Source organism: Bos indicus, chromosome 27 (assembly GCF_029378745.1).
Source record: "Bos indicus isolate NIAB-ARS_2022 breed Sahiwal x Tharparkar chromosome 27, NIAB-ARS_B.indTharparkar_mat_pri_1.0, whole genome shotgun sequence".
NCBI classification, from domain to species: domain Eukaryota; kingdom Metazoa; phylum Chordata; class Mammalia; order Artiodactyla; family Bovidae; genus Bos; species Bos indicus.
Window position 1 is genome coordinate 40,138 of NC_091786.1, and position 21,315 is coordinate 61,452.

The 21,315-nt window shown below is 39.6% G+C and overlaps 1 protein-coding gene across 12 annotated transcripts in view; it reads left to right on the forward strand.

The window, feature by feature from the left end:
- LOC139180203 (ADAMTS-like protein 3) overlaps positions 1–21,315 on the forward strand; it is a 75,800-nt gene that overhangs the window by 40,131 nt on the left and 14,354 nt on the right. For 8 of the 12 annotated variants that reach the window (XR_011564516.1, XR_011564517.1, XR_011564518.1 and 5 more), the window contains 2 exons: positions 6,559–6,670; positions 12,106–19,034. Coding sequence is in view for 4 of the 12 variants with exons in the window: in XM_070781686.1 (XP_070637787.1) it covers positions 6,559–6,670; positions 12,106–12,232; positions 14,010–14,060; positions 15,106–15,184 (369 nt within the window). In the remaining 8 variants the exon portion in view is untranslated. The remainder of the gene's footprint in view (positions 1–6,558; positions 6,671–12,105; positions 19,035–21,315) is intronic. The other 4 variants (XM_070781688.1, XM_070781689.1, XM_070781686.1 and 1 more) reach the window with 3 other exon arrangements.

The window sequence follows — 21,315 nt, forward strand, 5'->3', positions numbered from 1 at the left end:
CTCTATTCTGTAACAGTTTGTGCAAGTTTGCTGTTATCTAATTAATTAGATGTTTGATTTCCTTATGTGTCAGTTTTGTTTCAAGGAACCTGTCTATTTCAACTAGCTTTTTGAAAGTTATTGACATAGATTTTTTTTTATAGTATTGTCTTATTTCTTCCATTATGTAGAGAATCTGTGGTGAGTCTCATTCCTAATATTCATTATTTGTCCCTATTTTTGTTTTTTTCCTTTAATTGTTCATGTTGGAGGGCTATCAATTTTGTTAAACTTTTCAGAGAAGCACTGTTTGGCTTTATAAGGCACTAATATGTAATTTCATTCTCATATCATTAATGTCTGCTCTTGTCTTTATTATTACCATCTCTGTACTTTCTCTGGATTCAATATGCTTTTCTTTTTCCAACTTTTTGAAATGGATGGTTAGATCAGTTATTTTTCATCCAATTTTTCCATAACATACAATTTTAACTCTATAAATTTCTCTCAAAGCATGCCTTAAATTTCATTCCACAAAGCTTAATATGAAATCTTTTCCTTCATCATTCAGTTAAATTGTATTATAATTTTCATAGTGATATATTATTTGACTTATAGTATATTTACAAGTGTAGTGTCCAAGTATGTCAGAATTTTCAAGAAATCACATCATTTTATACCTTAATTCTACTGTAGTCAGAGAACATTATATCATTTCAATGTTTTGAAATTTGTGAAAACAATTTGTGGTAAATTTTGGAAGAGTATGATATGTAGTCTTCTGTTGTTGGGCACAGTGTTCTACATATATTAATTAGGTCATGTTTATTAATGGTTTTATTCAAAATTATAGCCTTACTGAATTTTATCTCCTTATTCTGTTACCACGTGATACCTGATAAAACTACCACTATGACTGTGGAGGTCTGTCCACTTGTGAATTATGTATTTTGAAGCTTGGTGTTTAGGTACACTAACTTTTAGAATCATTCGCTCTTGTAGTGACTTGACCTTTTTGTCATTGTGAAACTCTTTCTTGAAGATATCTCTCCACTGTCTCCTGGCTTCCATTTATTCTGTTGAGACATCAGCTGTCAGACTTATTTTTGTCCCTTAGAAGGTAATGTGTCTTATTTGTCTGTTTTCAACCATTTTCTCTTGGTTTTTCATCAATTTAACTATGATGTAATTAGTGACTTTCTTCTGCTTGAGCTTCATGGTACTTCGTGAATCTAAAAAAACTCTTAACTTCTTAAATTCCTTAGAAGTCTTTTCTGCCTCTGTAACCTCATCCCATCCCTTTAACTCTCCCTTCTTCCACACACATCTCCTGTCTGGAATTTTTCATTTGATAATTTTACACCTTTTTTTCTGTTTTATAAGTAAGTACAACACACTGTTCTTTTTCAGTCAATTCTTTTTTTTTTTTAATTTTATTTTATTTTTTAACTCTACAATATTGTATTGGTTTTGCCATATATCAACATGAATCTACCACAAGTATACACGTGTTCCCCATCCTGAACCCTCTTCCCTCCTCCCTCCCTGTACCATCCCCTCTGGATCATCCGAGTGCACCAGCCCCAAGCATCCAGTATTGTGCATCGAACCTGGACTGGAGACTCATTTCATATATGATATTATATATGTTTCAATGCCATTCTCCCAAATCATCCCACCCTCTCCCTCTCCCACAGAGTCCAAAAGACTGTTCTATACATCAGTGTCTCTTTTGCTGTCTCGTATACAGGGTTACTGTTACCATGTTTCTAAATTCCATATATATGCGTTAGTATACTGTATTGGTGTTTTTCTTTCTTTCAGCCAATTCTTATTTATATTTACTAATAAGTTTTACTGATCATTTCATCATTACTGCTTCCTGCATCTCATTACTTTCTCATGCATTTATATTAGTTCTTTTTTCAGTATACCCTTAAGTAGTTTATTTTTCTAGTCTTTGGTCAAGTTTCTGTCATTTTGTCTCTGAGAAAAACTTCATTCCACTGATTACTGACTGTTAATTTGATCTTAGATTGTTTATAAGTTGACAACTGATCATTGATTGGTAGTGAATAATTTGGTTGTAGAATTCTAGATTAAAAACTATTGGCCCTTATCATGTTAAAGGTGTTTGTTTTCTTGTATCCATTATTGCCTATGAGAAATATGATGCCATTCTGATTCTCACTTCTTTGTAGGGAATCATCTTTTTTCTGATAACTTTTAGAATTTCTCTTTGTCCTTGTTGTTGCATTTTTTATGTCTGCTCAGAACTTTATGAATATTTTTAGACTGAGCACTCTGTCTTTCCCACATTGCACAGCTCATGGGATCTTAGTTCCCTGACCTGGGATCGAACCTGCACTCCTTGCAGTGGAAGCACAGAGTCTTAATCACTAGACCACCAGGGAAGTCCCTCTGTTCTTTCTCTTTAACTCCATGTAATACTGGCATTTCTGGTTCTGTTGCCCACAAGCTTAATCTTTGTTTTCCCTCTATTTTTCTCTTTGTGTTGCATTCCAGACTTTTCCTCAATTCACTTATTTGTTCAATCAGTAGAGAAGAAAAGAAAGAAGGGAGAGGACTTGCTGAAATAAAATAACCTGAAAGTGCCTTCTCACACTCAGTGGTGCACCTTCTCTCTGTTAACTAGATGCAGAAAGGCTCATGTGCAAACACTGTGGATTTGTGTATGTTTTGAGTTTCTGTAATTGTGTTTTCAGAAGGATCTGCTAAAAGATGCTTAGGGATGTTGTTACTAAAAATGTAAGATTCCTAATTATGTGCCATGTTGTAAGCAAACCCAGATTACATCTCAGTTCCTGTTCTCATAGAAATTAAAATCATATGTATGAGGAAGAAAAAATGTTAAACAAACTAAAAACTCTGAAAAAATTGCTACAGATGAACTTATTTGCAAAGAAGGAATACATGGATGTAGAGAACATACTTATAGATACCAAGCAGGGAAGAGGAGGTGGGATGAATTGCAAGACTGGGGTTGACACTTGACAGAATGTGGTCCACTGGAGAAGGGAATGGCAAACCACTTCAGTATTCTTGCCTTGAAAACCCCATGAACAGTATGAAAAGGCAAAATGATAGGACACTGAAAGAGAAACTCCCCAGGTCAGTAGGTGCCCAATATGCTACTGGAGATCAGTGGAGAAATAACTCCAGAAAGAATGAAGGGATGGAGCCAAAGCAAAGACAATACCCAGCTGTGGATGTGACTGGTGATAGAAGCAAGGTCCGATGCTGTAAAGAGCAATATTGCATAGGAACCTGGAATGTCAGGTCCATGAATCAAGGCAAATTGGAAGTGGTCAAACAAGAGATGGCAAGAGTGAATGTCAACATTCTGGGAATCAGCGAACTGAAATGGACTGGAATGGGTGAATTTAACTCAGATGACCATTATATCTACTACTGTGGGCAGGAATCCCTCAGAAGAAATGGAGTGGCCATCATGGTCAACAAAAGAGTCCGAAATGCAGTACTTGGATGCAATCTCAAAAATGACAGAATGATCTCTGTTCGTTTCCAAGGCAAACCATTCAATATCACAGTAATGCAAGTCTATGCCCCAACCAGTAACACTGAAGAAGCTGAAGTTGAACGGTTCTATGAAGACCTATAAGACCTTTTAGAACTAACACCCAAAAAAGATGTCTTCTTCATTATAGGGGACTGGAATGCAAAAGTAGGAAGTCAAGAAACACCTGGAGTAACAGGCAAATTTGGCCTTGGAATACGGAATGAAGCAGGGCAAAGACTAATAGAGTTTTGCCAAGAAAATGCACTGGTCATAACAAACACCCTCTTCCAACAACACAAGAGAAGACTCTATACATGGACATCACCAGATGGTCAACACTGAAATCAGATTGATTATATTCTTTGCAGCCAAAGATGGAGAAGCTCTATACAGTCAGCAAAAACAAGACCAGGAGCTGACTGTGGCTCAGACCATGAACTCCTTATTGCCAAATTCAGACTCAGATTGAAGAAAGTAGGGAAAACCAGTAGACCATTCAGGTATGACCTGAATCAAATCCCTTATGATTATACAGTGGAAGTGAGAAATAGATTTAAGGGCCTAGATCTGATAGATAGAGTGCCTGATGAACTATGGAATGAGGTTCATCACATTGTACAGGAGACAGGGATCAAGACCATCCCCATGGAAAAGAAATGCAAAAAAGCAAAATGGCTGTCTGGGGAGGCCTTACAAATAGCTGTGAAAAGAAGAGAAGCGAAAAGCAAAGGAGAAAAGGAAAGATATATGCATCTGAATGCAGAGTTCCCAAGAATAGCAAGGAGAGATAAGAAAGCCTTCCTCAGCGATCAATGCAAAGAAATAGAGGAAAACAACAGAATGGGAAAGACTAGGGATCTCTTCAAGAAAATCAGAGATACCAAAGGAACATTTCATGCAAAGATGAGCTCGATAAAGGACAGAAATGGTATGGACCTAACAGAAGCACAAGATATTAAGAAGAGATGGCAAGAATACACAGAAGACCTGTACAAAAAAGATCTTCACGACCCAGATAATCACGATGGTGTGATCACTCACCTAGAGCCAGACATCCTGGAATGTGAAGTCAAGTGGGCCTTAAGAAGCATCACTACGAACAAAGCTAGTGGAGGTGATGGAATTCCAGTTCAGCTATTCCAAATCCTGAAAGATGATGCTGTGAAAGTGCTGCACTCAATATGCCAGCAAATTTGGAAAACTCAGCAGTGGCCACAGGACTGGAAAAGGTCAGTTTTTGTTCCAATCCCAAAGAAAGACAATGACAAAGAATGCTCAAAGTACCGTACAATTGCACTCATCTCACAGGCTAGTAAAGTAATGCTCAAAATTCTCCAAGCCAGGCTTCAGCAATATGTGAACCGTGAACTTCCAGATGTTCAAGCTGGTTTTAGAAAAGTCAGAGGAACCAGAGATCAAATTGCCAACATCTGCTGGATCATAGGAAAAGCAAGAGAGTTCCAGAAAAACATCTCTTTCTGCTTTATTGACTATGCCAAAGCCTTTGACTGTGTGGATCACAATAAACTGTGGAAAATTCTGAAAGAGATGGGAATACCAGACCACCTGATCTCCCTCTTGAGAAATTTGTATGCAGGTCAGGAAGCAACAGTTAGAACTGGACATGGAACAACAGACTGGTTCCAAATAGGAAAAGGAGTTCGTCAAGGCTGTTTATTGTCACCCTGTTTATTTAACTTATATGCAGAGTACATCATGAGAAACGCTGGACTGTAAGAAACACAAGCTGGAATCAAGATTGCCAGGAGAAATATCAATAACCTCAGATATGCAGATGACACCACCCTTATGGCAGAAAGTGAAGAGGAACTCAAAAGCCTCTTGATGAAAGTGAAAGTGGAGAGTGAAAAAGTTGGCTTAAAGCTCAATATTCAGAAAACAAAGATCATGGCATCCGGTCCCACCACTTCATGGGAAATAGATGGGGAAACAGTGGAAACAGTGTCAGACTTTATTTTTCTGGGCTCCAAAATCACTACAGATGGTGACTGCAGCCATGAAAGTAAAAGACACTTACTCCTTGGAGGGAAAGTTATGACCAACCTAGATAGCATATTCAAAAGCAGAGACATTACTTTGCCAACAAAGATCCATCTAATCAAGTCTATGGTTTTTCCTGTGGTCATGTATGGATGTGAGAGTTGGACTGTGAAGAAGGCTGAGCGCTGAAGAATTGATGCTTTTGAAGTGTGGTGTTGCAGAAGACTCTTGAGAGTCCCTTGGACTGCAAGGAGATCCAACCAGTCCATTCTGAAAGAGATCAGCCCTGGGATTTCTTTGGAAGGAATGATGCTAAAGCTGAAACTCCAGTACTTTGGCCACCTCATGCGAAGAGTTGACTCATTGGAAAAGACTCTGATGCTGGGAGGGATTGGGGGCAGGAGGAGAAGGGGACGACAGAGATGAGATGGCTGGATGGAATCAGTCACTCTATGGACGTGAGTCTGAGTGAACTCCGGGAGTTGGTGATGGACAGGGAGGCCTGGCATGCTGTGATTCATGGGGTTGCAAAGAGTCAGACATGACTGAGTGACTGATCTGATCTGATGTATAAAATAGATAACTAATAGGAACTTACTATATAGCACAGAGAACTGTACTCAGTTCTCTGTGATGACCTAAATGGGAAAGAATTCCAAAACAGGGGATATATGCATACAAATGGCTGATTTACTTTGCTGTATGGTAGAAACTAACAACATTATAAAGCAACTATATGCCAATAAATTAAAAAAAAAAAAAGTCTGCCTACATTTTTGTGAACTCATTCACAAGCATGGAATTACCTGGAAAAATGACTCCAGGGAGAATGGTTGAAGATCTTCTGAAATCCCGTTTATGACAAATTTAATTGAAATTCTATCACATCTTAACATTCTGGGAATCTTCATGTACGAGAGTGTGTTGTGATAGATGCATTTATCTACCTAGTTGACTTGTATTCAGCTCATGTTGAAAGATGTGGAAGGCACCGTTTCATTGCATGCAGATATGTTATCACAGTTCTCTCTGTCCAGACCAGGTACACTGTGACCAAGGACAGCGTGGTCCAGTTCTTCTTCTACCAGCCGATCGGCCATCAGTGGAGACAAACTGACTTCTTTCCCTGCGCTGTGACATGTGGAGGAGGTGAGGCACAGGCTTTGTTCCTAAATATTTAGAGCTCAGATTTAAAAATGACATGTTTGTGTTTTTGAAGCTGACTTTAAAGTTGGTGTGCTAATTAGAGATGTGTAACCACGCAGCATCTTACTCCACAGCCTGGGACGCAGTGGGGTTAATGAACATGCCTCTGCCTTATTCTTGAAAACAGGTGAAAACTGGATTTAGAGAACACCCCTTCCCCGTTAGAACTGGAAACATGTTTGCATGTGTCTCATGGACCCCAAAATAAGAGCAAAGACATAGGGAGGCTTTCAAATTCTATGTCTTTTAAAATTCTAATCCTAAAGAATTCTTTTTGATTCTAATTATCCATGAGAAAAACAACAAATATCTTTTTAGTTTTAATTTATTTTCCAGCTTTCACACACAGCTAAATATGTGTTTTCATTTGGACACTGAAGTTAAAAGAGACGCTTTCCATTCTGGGAGGGACATGTACTCAGCTTAGTTCACTTGGCTCAGTTCTTTGGAGGAGAATAGATTTTCTCATATCTGAATGCTCAAGGAAAGCCACAATCAGCCCTGCTGGTCGGGATTCCAACCTTCATGGGACTCACCTGGCTGTGAGTCCGTCACCAAAGATGGCATTGTCTGTGAGGACAGAAGGAACATGTTAGTCTCCTTTCGGAGGTTCCCCCAACATCCTGCCATTTTCTGTACATTGGCAGAATTTTAGTACATTTGTTCTTAATGTAGGAAAGCAGTCTGTCTTATTTCTTTCTCTTTTAGTTATCTGTGTACTGCGACAAAATTAAGGAGGAAAATTAATTGTCTCTCTCCCCAAATTATAAACACCTGTATGGTCTTTGTCTCCTAGAAATATGTTTCCATTTAGAACAAAGAAATTTTTCTTTGACTCGAGGAGCTATAATTTCATTCTGTTATTATTTTGGGGAAAATACACACACATAAAACCCACAAGGAAAGCATTACCAAAATCTAATTATATTAGTAATCAAATCTACATGATTTATGTAAATGGCATTTCAGAGTTTGGGATAATGAGGAAGGCTAGTAGGCTGGTCTCCAAGTACTTGGGTGGACTTCCCCAGTCTTTTCTGCAGTCATCTGTGTGAGACACGTGAGGTTAGTTCAGGGAAAGTACCCGGACTGGCATTGCCATCTGACGTTGCAGACTTTCTGGCAGATGTTGGTGCCCAAGTCATATTTTATTGACTCCATTTGGATTTTCGTTCCTGTGGTTTTTGACCTTGCTTTTTATAATGCATACCAGTCTGTCCTTCTACACTCAGCTTACATTTAAGCCACAACTTGTAGGAAGCTCTAGTGTTTTATAAAATCAGATTGCTCTCAGCCATTAAGCCTTTAAATGTATTTTTGGAACTTTATACCAGTTGACTAAGGCTGAGAACTTAATTTTGGACTTTTTTTTCTTTTTTTCTTTTGAAGAGCTCATTCTGGTTTTGAAAAATTACCTTTTTTAAAAACTTAACATGACACTTATGTAGTGACAGGAAACTTGGAATCAGATCTTTCAGGAAATAGAAGCATCATTTTGTGAGTTGTTTTTTGAATTTACAGCCCTCATCCATATGGAATGTTCACTTTCCTCAGAGACTGTACAAACTGATTGAATAGAATCAGGAATAAGTCTTCATTCCTTCTTCTTTGAAGGCTTATGAGGCAGGGGGAGATGTAGATGGGAGGGCTTTGTTCCCCTGTATAGAAAATTCTATTTCCCCTGTTAGAAAGTTCACTGTTGTCAGAGGTAACCTAGGTACTCCAGGGCAGGAAATGAGGAAAGCAATGGAATGTTATACAGAAGAATGAAACAACAGCTCAGTACAAGGGTACTTCTCAGAAATGTAACACTGAGTGAGAAAAGTAGAAAACAGAAGTTGATTTAAGACACTATCATTTATTTAGTCAAAGCAGATAGACATGAAACAACATTACAAGAGACGAATGTATATTTAACACATTACCAATAAATAGATGTCTCTGGGGGATTGTAATGGAAGAAGGGGAAATATAAGGAAACAAGAGCCTTGCACAGTGCCATTTACAACAGTAAAGAGATATGACACTGACTATCTATCCTGTACATGAGCTCCAAAAATTTTCAAAGGAGTCTATTATAACTTTCTAATCATAAGTGCTAAAAACAGGGACTTCCCTGGTGGTCCAGTGGTTAGGACTTTGCCTTCCAATGCAGGAGTTGCAGGTTTGGTCCCTGGTTGGGGAACTAAGATCCCACATGCCTTGTGGCCAAAAAGAAAAAGAAAAAGAAAAAAAAAAAAGCCAAAACATAAAACAGAAACAGTACTGTAGAAAATTCAATAGACTTTAAAAATAAAATGGTCCATATCAAAACAAAAATCTTAAAAAAGTAAGTGCTAAGTATAACACAAATCAGTTATAATGCAAGTTATAACGCAAGTAGTCATTCTCAATCTTGGTCACACATTTCAGTCATCTTAGAAGAACCTGAGAGTCTTTTTTTAAAAATCTTTTTTTTTTTTTGCTGGTCAGTTCAGTTCAGTTCAATTGCTCAGTTGTGTCTGACTCTTTGAGACCCCACGGACTGCAGTGCTGCAGGCCTCCCTGTCCATCACCAACTGCCAGAGTTTACTCAGACTCATGTCCATTGAGTCAGTGATGCAATCCAACCATCTCATCCTCTGTCATCCCCTTCTCCTCCCACCTTCAATCTTTCCCAGCATCAGGGTCTTTTCAAATGAGTCAGTTCTTTGCATCAGGTGGCCAAAGTATTAGAGTTTCAGCTTCAGCATCAGTCCTTCCAATGAGTACTCAGGACTTATTTCCTTTAGGATTGACTGGTTGGATCTCCTTTCTGTCTCCTTTCTGACTCTCAAGAGTCTTCTCCAACACCGCAGTTCAAAAGCATCAATTCTTCGGTGCTCAGCTTTCTTTATAGTCCAACTCTCACATCCATACATGGCTACTGGAAAAATGATAACTTTTACTAGACAGACTTTTGTTAGCAAAGTAATGTATTTGCTTTTTAATATGCTGTCTAGGTTGGTCATAACTTTTCTGCTGCTGCTGTACCATATCACCCAGGCTTTGTTTAAAGATTTACATTTTTAACAAAGCTTTGACACTCATGATCTTATTCACTCCCCACAGTAACTGTAAACCTAAAGGAGTCTGGGAAGCTGGAAGCAGCACTCAGTGCAATTGCTAGCTCTCCATAAGGGCTTTTGCTAAAGCGCTTGACACCCTCTTCTGATTAAGCAGTGGGCATCTGCTGCAGGACGATGGAATTATGAAGGAACAGCATTAGTTACATTTGGAGAAGATGGACAAATAAAAATATGGTCAAAGACTGAAATGCTAAGATATACTTTAGCTCATCAAGGAACACCAGTGTATTTGGTAGCATGGGGCCCTGATTCAGAAAAGGCTCTTTATACAGCAGACAAACAGCTGATCATTAAACCACTTCAACCAAATGCTAAAATTTTACAGTGGAAAGCTCATGATGGCATTATTTTAAAAGTAGATTGGAACTCTGTCAATGATTTAATTTTATCTTCTGGCAAAGACTGTAAATATAAGGTATGGGATAGTTACAGCCATCCTTTCTACAGTTCTCAACCTCATGAGCATCCTATTACCTCAGTAGCCTGGGCTCCAGATGGAGAATTATTTGCCGTTGGATCATTTCATTCTTTATGCTTGTGCAATAAAACTGGGGTAAGACATAGTGGTGACCAATCACAGATGTGCTGTCATAAATGTGATAATGCACAACACACCTAGTTCTCAATCTTTAAAAACATTTTCAGTGATGCATTTGACTGCATCTTTCTGATTTGTCTTCTTAATATATTGGTTCAATCAATTCCAGATTTATGGGATCATTCAAGCTCTTTAAGTTCAATTTGAAGACTGAGTATGTTCTCTACTGTCTTTCTGAAAATACTTATTTTAAGCATATTTGTGAAAGATAGTAAAGTGTTAAAATTTATGCCCAATCAACATAGAGAATTGAGTTTTGAACTTTTTTTTTAAACTGTCAGTGTGCTTCATACACAGAGAAGGCAATGACACCCCACTCCAGTACTCTTGCCTGGAAAATCCCATGGAGGGAGGAGCCTGGAAGGCTGCAGTCCATGGGGTCTCTGAGGGTCCGACACGCCTGAGCGACTTCACTTTGACTTTTCACTTTCATGCATTGGAGAAGGAAATGGCAACCCACTCCAGTGTTCTTGCCTGGAGAATCCCAGGGACCGGGGAGCCTGGTGGGCTGCCGTCTATGGGGTCGCACAGAGTCGGACACGACTGAAGTGACTTAGCAGCAGCAGCAGCATCTGCTGCTTCTACCTTCTAGGTAGCCTGGGAATAAAGGAATGGCTGTATTTCTTCAGTTGCAATGAGACCATGGGAACAGATAGGACCCACTCCTCCCACTTTGACCTGTGGGAATGCTGATTTCTTAATTGTAATGCTTCTGATTTCATTGGACCAGGAGGGGACCTGAGTGTTGGTATGTGTTAAAGGCTCCCACATGGTTCTGTTTGTTATACAACCAGGGTTGAGAACCACTGAGTTGAGTTTCTTAAGGAAGAAAGAAAAAAATGTGTGGCAAGCGATAACATTGTCAGTTCAGTTCAGTTGCTCAGTCGTGTCCGACTCTGTGACCCCATGAATCGCAGCTCGCCAGGCCTCCCTGTCCATCACCAACTCCCGGAATTCACTCAAACTCATGTCCTTCGAGTTGGTGATGCCATCCATCCATCTCATCCTCTGGCGTCCCCTTCTTCTCCTGCCCCCAATCCCTCCCAGCATCGGAGTCTTTTCCAATGAGTCAACTCTTCGCATGAGGTGGCCAAAGTATTGGAATTTCAGGTTTAGCGTTAGTCCTTCCAAAGAACACCCAGGGCTTATCTCCTTTAGAATGGACTGGTTGGATCTCCTTGCAGTCCAAGGGACTTTCAAGTGTCTTCTCCAACACCACAGTTCAAAAGCATCAATTCTTTGGAGCTCAGCTTTCTTCACAGTCCAACTCTCACATCCATACATGACCACTGGAAAAACCATAGCCTTGACTAGATGGACCTTTGTTGGCAAAGTAATGTCTCTGCTTTTGAATATGCTATCTAGGTTGGTCATAACTTTCCTTCCAAGGAGTAAGCGTCTTTTAATTTCATGGCTGCAATCACCATCTGCAGTGATTTTGGAACCCTAAAAAATAAAGTCTGACACTGTTTCCACTGTTTCCCCATCTATTTCCCATGAAGTGATGGGACCAGATGCCATGATCTTCATTTTCTGAATGTTGAGCTTTAAGCCAACTTTTTCACTCTCCTCTTTAACTTTCATCAAAAGGCTTTTTAGTTCTTTTTCACTTTCATTGCCAAGGAAGTCCCAAATGGATGCGCTACTCAGACACTCCTGTTCTGCCACTTTAGGGTTTCAGCTCAATTCTGCTCAATATGTGGATATCCACTTGAAGAGCGTGGTTCCTGACCGTTACTGCCATTACTACCCTGAAAATGTGAAACCAAAACCCAAACTGAAGGATCCTTGCCCATCAAGGTTTGTATCACTGCCCTTTGGTACATGTATACAATGGAATATTACTCTGCTATTCTATTCTAATGAGGTGTATGAACCTGGAGCCTGTTATGCAGATTGAAGTAAGTCAGAAGGAGAAAGACAGATATCATATATTAACACATATATATGAAATCTAGAAAGATGGTACTGATGAACCTATTTGTGGGGTAACAATGGAGACACCGACATTTGTAGATGCAAGGAGGAAAGGAGAGGGTGGAATGAGTTGAGAGGGTGACATGAAAACATACATTACCATATGTAAAACAGACAGCTAATGGGAATTTGCTGTATGACACAGGGAGCCTGTATGACACAGGCTGATTCATGTTGATGGATGGCAGAAACCATCACAATTTTGTAAAGCAATTATTCTCCAATTAAAAATTTTAAAAAAGAAATCAACAGCAGCTGTGACAGATCCATTCTTATCAAGCAACACAGTTCCGTTGCATGACCTTGAATGTACCCTGGTGGCAGGTACCTGTGAAACCATTTGTAACCGTGGTCAAGAGGCATTAGGCTCATCTGCTCACTCATCTGGTTCGAGCTTGTGGGCTCTGTGTCCATGTGCTGTGACCTTTCACTTTTTGTCATAACCTCTCTGAGCATGTCTTGTGTATACAACCTTAAAGGTCTCTTCATTCAAGTACATCTAGTCCACCCCACTCCAGTACTTTTGCCTGGAAAATCCCATGGGCGGAGGAGCCTGGTAGGCTGCAGTCCATGGGGTCGCTAAGAGTCAGACACGACTGAGCGACTTCACTTTAACTTTTCACTTTTCATTTTCATGCATTGGAGAAAGAAATGGCAACCGACTCCAGTATTCTTGCCTGGAGAATCCCAGGGACGGGGGAGCCTGGTGGACTGCCATCTATGGGGTCACATGAAGTCAGACATGACTGAAGTGACTTAGCAGCAGCAGCAGCAGCAGTCCACCTACCAGCTGTGAATATCAATAATTCACCATTTTAGCTTTTTAAACTGGGTTACCGATGACCACATTTCAACTTTTGAAGTGTTCACCTTAAACTCAGTATAAATAATGCATAGTGCAGGAAGTGCAGAGTTTGACTGCCAGAGGAGAAAAGCTATGCATAAACCATCCTGCTGCATAACTTAGTACCTGGTGACTTGGATTGCCTGGGGAAGTTTACTGGCTTTGCAACAGGATCCTAAAATAACAGCACACTATCAGGTCCCAGAATCCCACAGCTCCCTGCCAGCTGGCTGAGACAGTGTGCAAGTGGAAAGGGAAGTGTTCTCAGTGGATTTCATTTCCTATCACAAAGCTGTGCATTTCCTGTAATCTCAGGTGTACACAATCACGAATAGAGATCTTTTCAAAAGACAGATTCTGTTAAACAAAGTGATTTTCTAAAGATCCTGCTAATAAGACAGTGTGTTAATATCATGAATATATTTTATCACAATAATTTAAGAGGATAAAAGGGAATAAATAGGTTTATCTAAATTAAGAGTTGAACATATACTACTTTAATGAGTATATACTACTAGCTTCATTTCCTTCATTTTCATGTAGAATTGGGTAAGTTTTATATCAGAGATGTTCCTAAAAATTAAGGAGTTGGTAGCATAAGTGTGCCAGTGGAAAGAGAATTTGGGGGGAAATGGTTCAGAACCATCAGTGTCAATATAATTTGAAAGAGCTCTGTCTTTTGTCATATGACATCTGTACTAGTCAAATGAGTAAATGTATTGAGTAATAATTATATTCTCATGATTTCATTTCTAGCGATGGATTTAAAGAGATCATGCCCTATGACCACTTCCAGCCTCTCCCTCAGTGAGTTACGTGTTTCCTTTCCCTTTCTGTAATATGCTCTCAGCAGTTTGCAAGGAGCTTTAGTATCTGTGAAAGGTGAAAGTGCAGTCACTCAGTCATGTCCAACTCTTTGCGACTCCATGGACTGTAGCCTACCAGGCTCCTCAGTATATGGGATTTTCCAGGCAAGAATACTGGAGTGCGTTGCTATTTCCTTCTCCAGGGGACCTTCCTGACCCAAGGATGGAACCTGGGTCTCCCACACTGCAAGCAGACTCTTTACTGTCTGAGCCACTAGGGAAGCCCATAGTATCTGTAGCAGTAGTCTTAAATGTATGAGACTAGACCCTTTACAGAGAGCTAAGGGAACAAAAACTTTAATTACATAATAAGATTTTTCTAAGAATTAGATGGAATAGGCTGCCTCAAAGGTGATATTTTCTGTCACTGGAGATGTCATGCATGCATTTATACCTAGGTATTATAGAGGGGAACTTCCCTGGCGGCTCAGTCAGTAAAGAATCCGCCTGCAATGTGGAAGACCTGGGTTTGATCCCTGAGTTGGGAAGATCCCCTGGAGGAGGGCATGGCAACCCACTCCAGTATTCTTGCCTGGAGAATCCTCATGGACAGAGGAGCCTGACAGGCTACAGTCCATGGGATCGCAAAGAATCAGACATGACTGAGTGACTAAGCACAGTACGTTACAGAGGGAGCTGACACATTGCAGTTGATTAGATATTTACATTCCCTTTTATACCTAGACATGTTAGGATGATTCTTTCTGACTCTGAGTGTGTACAATTCCCTGGTAATATTGTCCACTGGTGTTTTATACTTTAGAATCAGATTGAAGATGCTTTCACACAACAGCCTCTTGTTATAATACACTGGGGCAGGTATGTTACTCCCATCTGACAATAACTTTCAGGACCAAGGAGTTAAGACAACACAGTGTGTGTAGTAGTTAAGATTAAAGTCTTATGGCTGTACTTGTTGCAATCAACTTTGCAAACTTGAAGCAAGCAACAAATGAATAATGTGTTTTCACTTCTTTGCTTTTGAGCTGGGAACACAACCCTTGGACTGCATGTTCAGTGTTCTGTGGAGGCAGGATTCAGAGACGGACCTTTGTGTGTGTGTAGAAGTCCATGCATGGAGAGATACTTCAAGTGTAAGAATGGAAGTGCATGTATGCACCTAAACCCAAGGTGATGCAAACCTGTAATCTGTTTGACTGTCCCAAGTGGATTGCCATGGAGTGGTCTCAGGCAAGATTTGAGAACATGCCACTTTTTAATTCAGTCTCAGACTTTAATGATTATTTGCTCTGTGGCCAATACTATACTGGGAAACATGGCGGATGCAGAAGTTGTATGTGAACATGGTTCCGACTCCTTAAGAGCTGAGAAGACAGTTGAAGGATGATATGAGGGGAAATGTTGGAGGCATCAGAGCAGGTAAGATTGAGAACAATGGTACATCTGAAAGGAACAGGCATTGAAACAGAATTATTTGGAAAGTCTTTGTTGCCCTTGTAGTGCTTAACCCATGTTTCAGATTCACAGACTTTAACCCTGCAGGAGCCTAGAGAAGGCATCACTGTGAGGTATGGCTAAGCCAGGATGGTGGAGTAAAGCAGAAATGACACAGAATGACTGGAGGTGAAAAGGCCCTAATTCATCTGGATTAAAGAGAGAACTCATGTTATTAAGAATTGGAAGATTAAGACAGAGATGCTAAAACTGACACTGGAAGTGTGTTCTTTTTTAAAATATTTATAATTTATTTGGCTATACCAGATCTTACTTGAGGCATGTGGGATCTTTGATCTTTCCTGTGGTATGTGGGCTCTTTTTAGTTGTGTCATGAGGAATCTTTAGTTGTGGCATATGGGATCTTGTTCCCTGATGAGGGATTGAAACTAGGCCTCCTGCATTGGGAGGGCTGAGTTCCAGCCACTGGACCACCAAGGGAGTCCCTAGAAGTGTATTCTTGATCTGGTAGTTACTGTGAAGCTTCACTGTTTTTGTTGAAGAGAGTAAATGTGTTATATTTGAAGTTAATGAGGTAAGATAGACTGATGCTGGGAAAGCCCAGAGGCAGGCAGCCTATTTGGAAGCCACTGAGATACTGTTGTTCAGTCACTCTGTCGTGTCTGACTCTTTGGGGCCCTGTGCACTGCAGCATCCCAGGCTCCCCTGTCCTTCACTATCTCCCAGTGTTTACTTAGACTCAAGTCCATTGAGTTGGTGATGCTATCTAACCATCTTATCCTCTGTCATCCCCTTCTCCTCTTGCCTTCAGTCTTTCCCAGCATCAGGGTCTTTTCCAATGAATCAGTTCTTTAACTCAGGTGGCCAAGATCTTCAGTTTCAACATAAGTCCTTCCAATGAATATTCAGGGTTGATTTCCTTTAGGATTGACTTGGCTTGATATTCTTGTTGTCCAGGGGACTCTCAAGAGTCTTCTCTAGCACCACTGTTCAAAAGCATCAGTTCTTTGGTGCTCAGCCTAACCTTCACATCCATACATGACTACTAGAAAAGCCATCGCTTCGACTAGATGGACATTTGTCAGCAAAGTAATGTTTCTGCTTTCTAATACAATGTCTAGGTTTGTTAAAGCTTTCCTTCCAAGGAGCAAGTATCTTTAATTTCATGGCTGCAGTCACTATCCTTGGTGATTTTGGAGCCCAAGAAAATAAAATTTCTCACTACTCCCACTTTTTCCCCTTCTATTTGCCATGAAGTGATGGGACTGGATGCCATGATCTTAGTTTTTTGAATGTTGAGTTTCAAGCCAACTTCTTCACTTTCCTTTTTCATCCTTGTCAAGAGACTTTTTAATTCCTCCTCACTTTATGCCATTAGGGTGGTATCATCTGTGTGTCTGAGGTTGTTGATATTTATCCTGGCAATCTTGATTCCAGTTTGTGATTCATCCAGCCCCAGCATTTGAAATGATGTACTCTGCATAGAAGTTAAGGAAGCAGGGTGACAATAGACAACCTTGATGTACTCCTTTCCTAATTTTGAACCAGTCCATTGTTCCATGTCTGGTTCTAACTGTTGCTTTTTGACCTACATACAGGTTTCTTAGGAGGCAGGTCAGGTGGTCTGGTATTCCCATCTCTTTAAGAATTTCTTGAAGATGGGTCTATGCTGCAAAAGGCCTCTATATCCTCTGAAACTCTTCTCTGACATTTTAAGAAACATCTATGGTCTTAGGAAAGAATCTCAAAGCTTTATGAAGCAGTGATGAAGTCATTATTTTTACAGCAGGAGGCTCTGGGATGGAATTCCACTTGGCCTCTTAGGAACTACTTGACTTTGAGGAAGGTCCTTAGTTGGCGGTTGTTGATTGGCTCATCTGTTAAATAGGAATGAAGCTGTTGACCTGCCAGTGTATCAGAACCCTTAGTGAGATCATGTCTGCAGAGCACTGTCTGTTCTGTTGCATGTGCCCAAGGCTTCTTGACTTCTCCCAGGGGTGGATCCAGGATTGGTGGGGCCTGAAGTTTAAACAATATGGAGGTGACTTTAAAAAATTTTTATTTTGTTCAAGTATAGTTGATTTACAATGTTGTGTTAATTTCTGCTGCACAACAAAGTGATCAAGTTATACATATATATACATTTTTTTTCATATTCTTTTCCAGTATGATTTATCACAGGGCATTGAATATCGTTTCCTATGCTCTACAGTAGGACCTTATTGTTTATCCATTCTATATGCAACAGTTTACATCTGCTAATCTCAAACTTCCAGTCCATCCCTCCCCTACCAAGGAGGTGGTTTTTTAAGAAAAAAAGAATACAAAACACAAATATTGAGTATCTAAATACATGTTTATTTAGAATAATGAAATTGTAAGAAATTACAAGTATTTTAAAGTTGGCAACCCTAATGTGACTCTGGACTTGAGTTAAGAATAATGTATCAGTATTGGTTTATCAGTTGTAACAAAGGTACCACACTAATGCAAGATATTAATACTGGGGGATACTGTGTGTAAAGGACGGGGGCATATGGGAACTCTTATACTAACTGGTCAGTTTTTCTTTTTTTAAATATTTTATTTTATTTTTATTGCACTATAATCACTGCTCAATTTTTCTGTAAACCTTAAGTAGTCCTAAAAACTAGTCTTGATTTAAGAAAAAACATGCATACATGCATATGTACTTACAACATAATGTACATAAACTGCAAAGATATCCTGGATATTCATGACTTGAGAAAATTCCATTCATAGGCAAAAGTACCTTCTAAATCATAAACAAATTATTCAAGAAAAGAAATGCTGGCAACACAAAATTCACGAAATTTGGAGAAAATAACATAGTGTTTTCATTCATTTTAACTGCCTTATTATACCTATAGTATTTTTTCCTACATTTTTGGCTGAATACTCTTAGAAGGCCTTTTCATATGATATTTTTGCAAGATAAGTTTCTATACACAGAATAGAAAGATAATCCTGTGGCATGGTTGAGCAAAATTTGATATCTTTTTAATTAACTGTTTTGAAAGGTTTCTTTTGTCTTCACAGATTGTTTTGGATGATGTTGTGTGAATTTTTAACCAAGTTTGAGAAAAACCTATATTAAGTTTCTTTCATATTTATATAGAAAGATTTTAGGGCATTTCAATATTTCTTGTGCTGTGACCTCATCTGAAATACTTTTCAAAGTGAGAATTGGAAGTAATCTTGCAAGGGAGGGGCCCTGAAGCATAAGAATCATGGGAAATTAGCCTCCACCCCCTTCCTTATGTAATGTTTATGATCTTTTGTGTTTAATATTCATGTAGAATTTCATTGACTTCTCTTTTCATCTCTGAAGTGCACAGTGACTTGTGGTCGAGGGTTACGTTATTGAGTTGTGCAGTGCATCAACCACTGTGAACAGCACATTGGTGGCTGTAACCCACAACTGAAGTTACACATCAAAGAAGAATGTATCATTCGCATCCCTTTTACAAACCAAAAGGTAAATTTGTGGTGCATTTTAAAGTGAAATCAGGTGGTGCTTTCCAGCTCTCTTACTAATACTGCAGCATTTGCATTTAAACATACTAACTTTCTTACAAAAACTGTTCACTGACAGATTGACCTGTCCACCTAGATAAAGAAGTTAAACCTATGTCATTAATTTATCTTGAAGAGAAACTTGATCTTGTTGATTCAGTGCCGTAAGTCCCCTGTATATGAATGAGTTCCATTCTGAGAGCTGGTTCATAAATCCGATTTGTTTCTAAGTCCAACAAAGTTAGCCTAGGTACCCAACTAACACAATTAGTTGTATAGTAGTGTACTGTAATAGGCTTATCATGCTTTTCATACAAATAATACATTAAAAACAAAAAAATTAAAGGAAACACTTTTAATTTTACAGTAAGTACCTTAAGAAGTACAGTAGTGCAGAACATGGGCTGGCATCGATTGAACAGGCAAGAAGAGTTACTGACTGGAGGAGGGAGAAGGGGTGGGAGATAGTAGAGCTGAAGGCTTGTTGGCAATAGGATACAGAAGACAGGCTGCAGTGTCACTCATGCCTGACGTTTATGGCACAGGTTCTGGTTCCTTGCTAAACCAGATGCACATTCAGATCTTTGGAAGTTCACATCTTGAAGGGTCATATGCAGGAGACTTACTGTATAGGTACAGTGGCTCCTGTCTGTGTAGGCTTATATTAGCATTTCTTAGTGGACATAATACATGGACCACAGCCTTGTCTAACTCAGTGAAACTAGGAGCCATGCCGTATAGGGCCACCCAAGATGGACGGGTCATGGTGGAGAGTTCGACAAAGCATGGTCCACTGGAGAAGGGAGTGGCAAACCACTTCAGTGTTGTTGCCTTGAGAACCCCATGAACAGTATGAAAATGCAAAAAGATAGGACACTCAAAGATGAACTCCCCAGGTCAGTAGGTGCCCAATATGCTACTGGAGATCAGATGAGAAATAACTCCAGAAAGAAGTAGACATAAAATTATGTGATGCAGTACCTGCTTTGAAGAAAAAGGAGGAGGAGGATGAAGAGAGAGAAATAGGAAAATTCCCACCTGCCTTCCACCAGAATGGAAGGAACAGTGTCCTCTTCATCATACGTCCTATTGTCTACCATGAACAAAGAAAACTTTCTAGACTGAAAGTCTAGATTTATAGACTAAATCTCCAGTCTAGATTTATAGATGCACTCAGAAATTTTTGAGTGGTTCCATTTGTTCCACATGAATTAGCAGACATGAATTAGCTCATCCATGGGTAAGCAAACCTTGGCACCACCTCTTGGGTATGTTGTGTTCCCCTCTAGACAGGATTATTTCCATACATGCATTTTAGTAAGGTATTACCAATCCCATGACAAGTATTTCCTTTTGCAAATGGAGAAAGAATTACTCCCAAGTGTCAGTGCCAAGGAATCGTCCTTATTAGCCCATTAGAGAGGATAGTTGGAGAAGGCAATGGCAACCCACTCCAGTACTCTTGCCTGGAAAATCCCATGGACGGAGGAGCCTGGTAGGCTGCAGTCCATGGGGTTGCTAAGAGTCAGGCACGACTGAGCGACTTCACTTTCACTTTTCACTTTCATGCATTGGAGAAGGCAATGGCAACCCACTCCAGTGTTCTTGCCTGGAGAATCCCAGGGACGGGGGAGCCTGGTGGGCTGCCGTCTCTGGGGTCGCACAGAGTCAGACACTACTGAAGTGACTTAGCAGAGAGGATAGTAAGATTCTTTTTCATGATTTCTGGGTGCATTCTTCATACAAATAGCCTCATAAGCAACTAATTCTTCAACAGACATTTCTTTCATGATGTCTGTCTTCTGGAAAAATCACTGGTTTCCATGCAAGGTACACATACCGATTATATAATTTCTTCAGGGAAGTCTTTTCTCCTTCTTTTCTGCAGTCAGTGGTACTTTTATAGCTACTTTCTTAGCATCTGTGATTTCTCCAAAGCAGTCCAAAATTATTTCCCTTCTCACTTCATAATTAGATGGTTTCTTCACATCTTAAGAAGCTTCAAAGGACAGAGAAGGGCACCAGCTTGCTCCTGAAGGCCAATTGTAATTGGTAATCATCTCTCTTAACAACTACAACATTTTTTTTTCCATTTTTTAATATAAAATTTTAAAGTTTGAATAAACCATAATACAGAGCTTCCTCCTCTCAGTTTTCTAAGCCTTCTATGTTATTTGCTTGTCTCTATTAATTTCTTCACTCAGTGGGCAAAAAATGTGTGGCAAAAGAAAGCAAACTGAGCT